The sequence below is a fragment of the Lampetra fluviatilis genome, chromosome 5 (assembly GCF_964198595.1).
Source record: "Lampetra fluviatilis chromosome 5, kcLamFluv1.1, whole genome shotgun sequence".
Classification (NCBI taxonomy): domain Eukaryota; kingdom Metazoa; phylum Chordata; class Hyperoartia; order Petromyzontiformes; family Petromyzontidae; genus Lampetra; species Lampetra fluviatilis.
In genome coordinates this window covers 809,298-820,353 of record NC_136279.1, presented here as the reverse complement: position 1 = coordinate 820,353, position 11,056 = coordinate 809,298, and the positions used below count along the sequence as shown (strand labels likewise).

Below are 11,056 nucleotides of genomic sequence, written 5' to 3'. Positions count from 1 at the left end.
CTCCCCCTTCCTTCCAATGACCCCCAAACAAAACTCGCGTCCTCCAGCTGCTGCGCTCGCCCCCCGAGTCGATTCCTCGCGGAGCACGAAACGACGCAAACATTGACAACGTAAACCCACAACCACCACGAAACGGGCGGCCAGAGGACGCGTCCAGTCTCCTCTCCGAGCTCCGCCGGGGCAGGGACATCGCCTCGACACCTCGACGCCCCTCCACGCGATGCTGAAACAAGAGAGCGAGTGAGAGAGAGAGAGAGCGAGCGAGGTGTGGGAGAGAGAGGCAGCAGGAGGAGGAGGGAAGAAACGCAGAGCGTTGCGGATAGCACGGTGAGAAAGAGAGAGAGGAGAGAGAGGAGAGAGGGTGCGCGCATGACAGGGAGCGGGGCACCGGGGAGGCGAGGCGGAGTGAGGTGGAGACGATAGCGAACTCGAGTCCATTAGGTAACAGCTGCTCATGCGGTGAACACTGCCGGGCAGCATGAACACTTGGGACCATCTCAAACCCTGAGCCAGCACTGCCAAGCTGCTGCCATGGATTGCTCAGTACAGTGAGTACGGCTCCGAGGCCCACTGCATCAACACTTTTTGATTTGTAGCCTCCTGGCGGTTTGCGTTGGGGGGGGGGCATCAAATTGTGTGCGCGTGTGTGTGTGCGGGTGTGTGTGCGTGCGTGTGTGTGCGTGTGTGTGCGTGTGTGTGTGCGTGTGTGTGTGTTTCGACTCCCAACACAACATTTACCTCTCGCACGACTCCCGGGGTATATTTTACTCATTTCTAAAACGCTGTTCGTTTCTTTGTTGTCTACGTGTAGGTGGTTTGCTTAGGAAGACGTTGCATTCGGGACTGCTCGGGCTGATATGAATAAATGTATTCGAGCCCGTAGCATGCGCTGTAAATAAAACATCGTCTAAAGATGGGAAAGCGTCTTTCTCCACCAAACCCTTTTAAACTCTAAAATGGTTGTTGCAGAGCGTGTCGCAAGATGTTACTGTGATGCATTTAGCGCATTAGGGCAGTTTCTTATCGCGTGTCTCGCAAACAGCTTCTCTGAACAAAACCATTCCTTTGGAGAACAAGACCAGGTACGTAGCCATAGATGATGTTAACACTGAAGCCTCTGATTGCCCTCGGCTTTTGCTATCATGCGTTAAAACACCCCATCTAATCTCACTTGGAGTGAGGGTTCTTCAGATAATCCCATATCGCTAACAAAAAAAATGATTATCGATTTCTGGGCTTAAATGTGTCTGTAATAGATCGGGGGGGGTTATGAGAATCTGTGCGCCGCGAGGCATCGAGGGACGCCGCCACCGCCTCTCTGTGCGACGCCGCCGCTTTGTGGGCACGTCAACAACTTCAACTCTGAACCTCCTCCTCCTACTCCTCCTCCTACTCACTGATTTGCACTGCTGTGGTGGTTGTTGTTGTAACGTTCTGCCCCTACTGACATCTGTGAAACAGAGCTTTGTAGCTCATCGGATTCCTCCTGCAGCATAAAATACATTTACCTGATTCTGATGAATGTCTCAAGTAGCCGTACCCTCCTTGTGGATGCCTCGTCGGGCACGGCGACTCACTGAGTCGATCGGCGCTCAGCTCCGCAACGCCTTTCACCATCTCGGCGGCGTAGCTCGACGTTCTCTGTTCTGAACTTAAACAAAAACAACAAAAACAACAACAACTCCCAGACAGCGAGTCCGCGACCGCTCGGGGTGACCACCGAGTGGCAGAGAGCAGTGGCGACGTCCCAGTGAATCGCCTCCCTCATTCTCGCTTATCGCGCCGCTGCCTCGTGGAGTGTGGCCTGAACAAGGGGGTGGTGGCGCAGCGGCTGAGAGGCTGAGAGGGGCAGGAGAGGGGCAGGGGGGGGGGCTCTTCCTGTGGTGTCGCGGTCAGGGGCGGCTGGATGCGGCGTTCCTTGTCATCGTCTCCTCGTCATCGTCCCCTCGTCACCGTCCCCGTGTCATGGTCCCCGTGTCATCGGCGCTGCGGCTGTGCTGGCCACAACGGTAGAGAAATAACGAAACAGCACTCGCGTGGGGCATGGATGCACGTGCGGTCCTCACGTTGATGCAGCTCAGCGGCGATAGACGCGGTTTGCATGTTCCAGAGCACTCGTCGACATCACTATCAATCACGCATCATTTTTGTTCCAGTTATATTATAAAAAAAAATATGTAAAGACTGCTCCCCACCATAGCAATGTGGAATTTGCTCCCCTGGTTCGGGAGCTCCGCGTGAGACGAGGCACCACCCCGTGCGTGTTGGAGCGCCGTCTCGACTCCACTCGGAGGCGCCCGCGGTGGCCGTGCTCACCGAGCCTGTGGCTGGGTGACTCTGCTCGACTGCACCACGCCGTGATCACTGCCCTCCGCCGCTTCGTGAAGGCCTCGTGCCAACCTTAGACGCCTCTGCCTGCATCCCTATTCCTGGCCTCTGGTTGTTCACCAGAGTACAAGTCAAACGGCCTTTTGGTATTAAACAACAACAACAATTACTCTGCTGCACGAGTGCCTGCCGCTGAAACGCTTTCACTGGGGCCAAGGCTGTGGAACGATTTTGATATCTCGGCCGTGTTGTTCCTCTGCCTTGCGAAGCGGTGCTCCACATTGACGATGCAGTCCGCGTTAGAAGCACGACGCGGGACACTGAGACTCCTCCGTCTTCAGCGACACACTCTGATGTGAGAGGCAACTCTGATTTCCTTGCTGGCCGCCTTGGCCAGCAGTTGCGGCGGCGGCTGCGGCGGCGGCTGAAACTGATGCTGGTGGTGGTGGTGCAGGGTCAGCTGGCGCTCCGGGGAAGGCATCGCCCTTTCGGTTAAAAACGTCTCACCGCTGTGAGCCACTGTGCCCATTGAAGTGTGGCAGCTGCACTTAGCACCCTCGCTTCTAAAAACCCTGCCGCTGGCTCCGTCACGAAGCGCCGGACCCACAGTTACTGCGCGGCACGACCGCCCTCCCCTCCCCCGGGCTTTGTCCACGCCGCGTCTCTGTGGTGGAAACGAGGCTAATGGCTCACCACGCGAAGATTCTGTCTTTTCTCATCAATTAGCGCATTACTGAAACCTCGGCTGCAACTAAGATGAAGCCTCCACGCAGAGTGACATTGATGCAACCGTCTCCGTCCTATCGCCCGCCTGTCCCTGTGCGTGCTCTGTGGACACGGCGCGTCCTGTGGGGATGGACGCGCCGTGGTGCCAGCGCGTAGATTGCACTCGCCGATTGGGACGCACCTGGCGCGCAAGGCATTTAAAAAGCCAGAGACGGATTGCTCTGGTTCTGTCTAAATGGAGCTTAATGCAAGACTCGGGACACATGCTCTGCCTGGTCGCGTGCGCTAAATTTAGGCTGAATCTTGACCCCGCTGGGATTGCATCTTCTGCACCCAATTCTCGCTAGAATTCTGTTTACTTTAAGTTAACCCTTCGTCTGCACTCACTCCGGATCGCATGGCTTTCTCCTTGAGTTGACGTGGGCGATCTTACCTGGCCCTTCCCATGACGAATGTATAAAAGCCTCGTTAAAACGTAGACAACAAGTACAATAACTGACCGTCGTTGTGGAGGAAGAGTAACGAACTAAATAAACAAGCGGACATTCCGCCTCTTCCAACAAACAGAGTTAAAATTTGTTTAGCTCATCCTATCAGCCGCACTGCCTTCTGGGAGTGCATCTATGTTTTTGGCAGCATTTAAGTTCCACTTTTAAGTTTATGTGACCAGATGAGAAATCAGAGTCCAGGATGAGTCCCGTTTGCAAAAGTAACCTGGGTCACCAAGGCGAGAAAAGTTAAATAAATAAAATAAAGTCCAGCAATGAATCAAACACCGGATCAACACGAGCAAACGTTGAACCTGTTTCAACGTTCATTGTCTCATCAAGGCCGCTAAATTGCCTGACGTCTACATCTAACAGGAATGCTCCTTGCCTGTAAACATCTGTCAGTTTACCAGCATTGGTTTAAGCAAAGCTGACTGCTGATGAGACCCTGGCTGTCAAACCGGGCACAGAGTTGTCTTGTGTTAAACCAATGTTGCTGAAAGAGATATCCACACCCAGAAGGCTGCGTCGGTTCTGGGATGAGCAAAACAAAATCCCGTGCAGTTAATCTGCAGCTGAGGCAGTTTTTGAGTGCTAATTATTGACAAGTTGAAGTTTTAATGGTGTTTAAAATAAAACAAATTAAGCTAATACCGAGACACACAGGGAGTGGGATGCTGGAGGTGTCTGCTATCTCGTCATATTGCAGTGTGGGTTTTTTTTCCCTTCCCGCTGTATCATCTCGTTTATTTTCAAACTCGTGGCAACTCACACCAACATGACAACGGCACGTGTCGGTGGACAGGGAGCGGGACGGCACTGAGCGCAAGCTGATCGAATGAATACGTCGACAGAGAAAGTGCAATTGTACTTCCATTCTCGTGAGTGAATTCGGGTGATGGGACATCAAGCCAGAGTCGTTGTGCAGAACATTCACAATGCAAATAGACATTCGTGGTTATTTGTGTGAGAGAAAGTGCGGCACCTTATCCTAATTTTAACAAACGTTCACGAACCTTGGAACAGAATAATGTGAGGCATGAACGTGCCACAAAGCACCGAATACCACCATGCTTTAAAACAGCCACGACCGAAGATAAAACACACGCAATGAGCTCACGTTTTGGACAACTGACCCTCATTTGAAGCTAAAGGGCCTCTCAGAAACGACCATTGGCTCGAAGCTTCAGCTGATCACATGTTGTCTTCCATCTCAACGTGATACCGGTTCGCGATGATCGTGGCGAGATGCCCGTCGCTGGCAGCCCGGTGCCTGCGCGTCAACTCCATCGTCACGGGGCGAGCGGCGGTCATCACCTGTGGACAGCGGCAGACCTCGAGTCAACAGCTCAGCGATGCAACCCAGGGACAAGCCAAACGACTCTCGTTCTGTACACGCGTAGCTAGGCCGCGTGACTCTTTCCGTGCGTTTGATTAGTCAATGGTGAGCACGTGAACGGCAATCACGCACACGCGAAGATCATGCCACGGATTTCAACGTTCGTTTGTTCCCGGACGAATCGCATGTGCAGCATGGAAGCCGACGGGTGTCTGTCAGGGCAAACTGCATTGGCATGTTTGCTCCGAGTCCATTTTGGGCAACTCCTTTAATTAATGTGGCCGGTTTTATGTCGAGTTAGTCCCGAATAGCAGCACAACTTTACCCTAAAGTTAATTATTATTTGATCATCGCGACGATTGTTATTTTTGCGTCCCAACGTTTCAGACAGGCGGGGAGACAGAGCTCGTCTCGCATTAACGGACGAAGGCTTCCCGTCTCTCAATCGCAACAATCCGCCGAGCACCGACACGCGAAGCCGATGTCACCGCTCCATCTCCCCAGCGACCATCCCCCCAGATGCATTCCATCTCCATGGCTGTCGATCCGTCACTTTTCTTGACCAAAGGAGATTGTCTCTTCCAGCGACGCGTTCTGCCCAAGGCTCCCACTTCTCGTAACGGTCTTAGTGGTGTAATCAACCCGCTGCGTGTCGTGCGTTCATCTGTTCACTGTCAATTCTCAATGCTTCTTTACATCCTTTTGAGTTTATCTTCCATTTTTTTGCATCGTTGACGACGTTTCAGGTAGGCCTTTTGCTAAACAGGAGTCTTGATGCGAATCCAGTTTCGCAGTGGGTGTCCAGATGGATTGGGCTCCTGCAAAGGCACTTGAGGATTGGAAACACGTAGTTTCTCTTACAGGCATCATCATCATCATCATACCAGGGTTCCTGCCGCCTGCCGATGAACGATGTTGGGAGGGGGATGAAAATGGGATGTCACAATAGAGGGTTTCATTCGGAAAAGAGCAGAGGAAATTGTGGGTTTGGGGAGCGTTACGCACGTGGCAATGAGAGGTCTTGGAGATGCGAGGTGTGAAGTGAAAGGCGTGGGCTCGAGACTGAGGTTGCACTTAGGGAGTGTGCGGCCGGGGGTAATGAACAGCAGGGGCGGGCGGGGGGGCGGTGGTGGGGAAGAACAGAATTCTCAGAATTTGTGAAAGTGGAACACAATCCTGGGGAAGATCACATCTAGACCTGGTGAATTGGTGGCCTGCGAGTGGTTATGTTGGATAAATATTTTCCATGCGTGTTTATTTATTTTTTTCTCGTCACAGCAACGCTGAGTGAAATTAAATTTCCAATACATAAAAATATGACGCCATGTACCTTGTGTCGCCATTTGGCACAATATGTCCTCATTGGGACTACACTGGCAATGTTAATAATAGTAATGTGAATGTATATAATGTTAGCGATGTCACTGGTAATGAAGGGAAGATGACGGCTCTTATGATGGAAATAATTGTTCTTTACGAGTAAAATGTGGGTACATTTACACGCAAGAGGTGAACCTTACACAGCCAAACTAGTCAAATACTCAACTCCCCACGTGCAAGCAACCTTCTTCTCTAGGCAAGGATGTCCACTCTCCATCCCTCACCACCCACCAAGGGACGTCATCTTTGAGGTCACCCAGTTTCCCTCCGTTTGAAATACAAATGAAGTCTCAGCACGCTGCATGTGCCCGATGATGACTAAACCACGTGGTCGACGTCGTGTTTAATACACATTACAATAGAGGCCGCGTGGGAGCACGTGTGTGACCCACGTGGCATACAGATGATTTATACAATTAATTACATGGGGCATATTTGTCACGTGAGACACGTTTAGCAATCACTCGGCGTGTACGGTGTGTAGCGACGGGATTCATATTGCAACGGGGACAAATATCCGGTCTGGTGGCTCGGCGGTAGAGCGAGCGGCTCGCAATCGTTGTGGGGATTGAATCGACCCATCATCCCTCCAGGGTCTAAAAATAAAGACCACATTGTGTTGAGACAAAAGAGTTTGTACGATGGATAAACTCAACCCTGCTATAGAAATGTTGAATTTCCTCAAATTGCTTGGGGCTTTCAAGAGGAGATGATCACCCTCCCAATGGTCATTTTAACAAGAACTCACGTTTGGGATAAATGGCGAATTCGTAAAGGTGGATCGTTTCAAGCAATTGAGTGTAGTAGTGAACACTCGTCTCTCCTCCACCATCACTCATTCCAGCGTCGGCTGCTGTGAGCAGCGACAATCGCCGTCGTACGGCGATGCTCATCGTATAAATACGAATCCCTCCATTATACATTCATTAGGGCCTGAAATCGTCAGCGATTACACGCCCGTGCTGGTTGTGGTGCAGCAGAATGCACGCACGCAGCCACCTGCGTGTTTCGAAATCGACTCTTACAGCAGGATACCGATGCAACGTTTTATAGTTTAATCGGTTGAACGCGGAAACTGGGGACAAATGGTCTGATTCCAAAAAAACGCAAATGTATTTTCACAAAAGGTATCAGACGGTGCTGTGGGATTTAGTTCACAAACGTTTCTCCAGGCAAGGCTTGTAACGAAAAATGTGTAAGATTAATGTATTTATTCATTGCTGCCCGTTAATGTGATCTGCAATAACCGTTTAATTTTCAAAACAGGAGGGTAGCTCGTCACAGATCCGACGCGCTGGGGAGCGAGGCATCGGCTGAGATGTGAAATGGTCGGATATGGAAACGCAATTATAAGCACACATATGTTGCTGGACACAAACAAAAGCGCAGACGGCTTTAAACATGTAAACATGTAAACATTATCTCCTGTGCTTTAGAAGTAGCACACTCGTGCGAGGTTAAGATACATTGCTGTGTGAAAAGGTCATATTCTGTGAACATCTATAGAACAAGTCAAACACTGGCGCAAATTCACCAATTACACGTGCGATATTTTTTGCTGTATACAGCGTGTAAGAGCTGAACGATAGAGGCGCGGTCCTGCAATTGCCTTGCTCTCGCCCCTACTGGTGGAAGCGCGTTCACAAGAAACGAACTCGCCCTTCCACTTTAACCCAGGCCGTGTTGGAGGAGGTGACCGTAGACAGGCTGCTAGACACGCGGATTGCAAGCAACAGTCCCTGGTTGCATGGCAGTCCCGCCCGAAGTCTGGGACGCAGTGAGTCTGCAAGGGAGAGAGGTGGTGGTGGTGGTGGCGGCGGCGTTCACTCGTTCCCCACGGAGCTCACCACATACCCACAGCCGCACATGACCTCTTCGTATAATTAGCAACGGAAACTTCACGTTGTCATAATTTCCCAGAGGGCTCTAGCATTGCGACATAATCACGTGACAAAAGGGGTTTGAATTAAATATTCGCTCAAGTCAGATGTGTCTATCTCCTCTTCACAGCTATAAACTCGGGTACATTTTGTCGGTTATTATTAAAACCAAAGTTACCCATTTATATCAGCCCCCAAATTCGAGCGCAGCCCGCACCTCGCCAGGACCTCAGACTGTCGCCTTCTGTCTGCATGCAAATTTGACGTTTCTTTAAAAGTGGCACAAAAAAAACCCACAGCGCTGCCTGCCTCCAGTAAGCATGCGCGAGTTTCCACGGAGACGGTTGCCGTGGTAATAACGTTGCCGTGGCAACACCGCCATCAGCAGCAGCCGCGGCATCATCGTTGCCTCCGTTCACATTTTCATTGAGAAGCCGAGAAGGGGAGGGGGGAGGAGGAGACGAGGGGGGGGGGGCAGCGGGGGGAGTGGGGGGGACCGGATGTGTGGGGAGGGAGTCGGTTCACGCCTCCTGTTGTCTTAGCCGCAGCCGTGGGAGTGATGGCTCTCGAAGGCGTCGTCTCGGGTGTAGCCCACGGCGATCGGCAAGTGCGGGAGGAGCTGGCGCCTGTGAACCGTCTAATGTCGTGCGTGGCAGGGCAGCACACCGGACATACGGACACGTAGCGATCATTCAACACGTTCGTCAATAACGCTGTCCCTGAAGAGCAAACGCATACATGGCAGGCCACGTTGTTGGCAATGCTCCTTCGTTAGAGTGGTGAGATTAAGAAGAAGGGACATCGTCACATATTGCCGTACACTCTACAAAAAGAAGTGTCCATACAGAATTAGCGCCGAGCAATGCATCCACCAACGTGGTCGAGAATGGTCTGTGTAAGGTGATATCACAGAACGGATTCTGATTCAAGTGATTTGTTATCCACACCAGCGATTCTTTTGTATAAGTATTCTATTTTAAACGGCTTAACTCTAACCAGTCTGGTTTATTACCTCTTTATTCACATCTCTCGTTGATGTCTTGCCACGTGTCCAGCCATGACCACTGACATGTCTCAGCGTCACCAGTGGTTGCATCTGGCCAGATGGCCCAGCGCTCGAGCGAGCGGCTCGCAATCACAAGTGGTTCGTGAGTTCACATCCTGGTCGCGGGTTGACCCGGCCCATCTCTGTGGTCAATACAATCATAAACGGTGCTCGTGGGAATGAGATCGGTGGATATTCTCTGGATAGACTTGCCCAGCCATAGGAATGTGGAATTTCTACCACCGGCTCGGGGCTGTTAGCAGGAGACGGACACTGCCTCAATGTCCATTTGAACACAAGACCTTTGACTTGTGACTTGACCAGTTTCTGCACCTCTTGCTGCGCGCACGCATTGTGAGCTTAGTGGCGTGGGTGCGTCTCTGTGTGGACCCAGCGACCCCCCCAGTTCGATTCGCACTACACACAGCCAACACCCAGTGACGATTATCTGAACCGGTTCTGGGCCTCTACTAAGTCGACTCGGCCACAAATGAATACCTGCTGCGATGTGTAAACATCGTCACTGGGGAGACAAAGGCGGCCTACGCGTGCCGTGCCGCCCCTTCGTATGTGCTACAGCAGATGTCGCGTTGAGCTGCAACAGGCCTCAGAGTCGAGGCCGTTGTCTGTGCTCGCTGCTGTGGCTGCCAGTCCATTGCTAGTCTCCACCTCGTCTTGCCCAGGCTCGCTTGACAGTCAATCTGGTGCCTCTAACTTTCGTGTTTGCTGAGCTATTGGCTGCCCTGAAGCAGCGTTACCCGTACGCTTGTTCCTCGTATTCATAAGAAGCCTCCGAGCACACCAGCCGCCTCTTGACATATTACTCAAATGTAATTGTCACATTATTTATTATATCAAAGCCTCTAGCATCGTGATGACGGCACACTCGCGTCCGATTTGTCATTCGCCGTGTGGAATTCAGTTGATGAAAGAGGTGTCCAGAATATCACTCTCAGAAGCCCTCGTGTCGTTTCGAGGCACCTTAATTGTCCTTAACGAGGGCTGTTTGTTCACAATTGGTAACCCAAGTGGACTGCATCTCGTTGGATTGCATACAATGCACTCTTACTGTCTGTCGGCACAGAGCTCTTCCATCATGACCAGGATGTGGGCAGCTTAATGGATCACCCTTTACAAAGATGCTCAATAATCCGAGCGGGCCGTTCCTGTTAATGAGCTTCTATGAAGATGAATGGAGCCACTGCACATTAATACCAAGACCCAAATGAGTAGAAATTGGAATGGCCTTGTAAACTAGCGTGCAAAGGCTCGGTTAGAGAACGCCATTTAAATTGTGAAAATATCACGGTTGCTGAGCAGCAAAGGCCCAACATGGCAAGCGGTCAGCAACAAACAGCACTAATAGATAAGAGTTGATAGGTTTCTTGGCATACGTAAGGATATTGTAGTAAATTGGGAAAATGTAATGGGAGAGAAGTCCAAAGTGGAGTAGTGCAAGGGAGAAGCAGATAGATACGTGTTTTGATCTTAGTGGAGTGAGGTGGTGGGTGAGCAAGTGGGTGGGTGAGTGAGTGGGTGGGTGAGTGAGTAGGTGTGTGGGTGTTTGAGTGAGTGAGTCAGTGAGTGGATGGGTGGGTACTTGGGTGAGTGGGTTGTTTTGACCTGCAGTGTTGCGGTTGAACACAGCTTGGATGAGATTAAGCAGTCAATTTGGTAGATTGAATCGTCAACATCGGAGGAGGGATCAGTGAGAGAAGACCATGGAAACATTAACAGTAATCATTTCACGTTACAATTTTTTTTATATCCTGGCCAGAGGCAGACACAACTTATCATCTCCCATGATCAAACGTAAATTAATGAGCATCACGCCCCTTCAAATTAAGTCAATGGACAGACTGGTCCCTGT

General features: G+C 51.0%; 1 protein-coding gene across 1 annotated transcript in view; it reads left to right on the top strand.

Moving 5' to 3' along the window:
- The first annotated feature begins 249 nt into the window (after nt 1–249).
- LOC144932362 (regulating synaptic membrane exocytosis protein 3-like) overlaps nt 250–11,056 on the top strand; it is an 82,546-nt gene continuing 71,739 nt past the window's right edge. Inside the window, exon 1 of the mRNA XM_078856326.1 lies at nt 250–548. Coding sequence (XP_078712452.1) covers nt 532–548 — 17 coding nt within the window. The 5' untranslated portion in view covers nt 250–531. The remainder of the gene's footprint in view (nt 549–11,056) is intronic.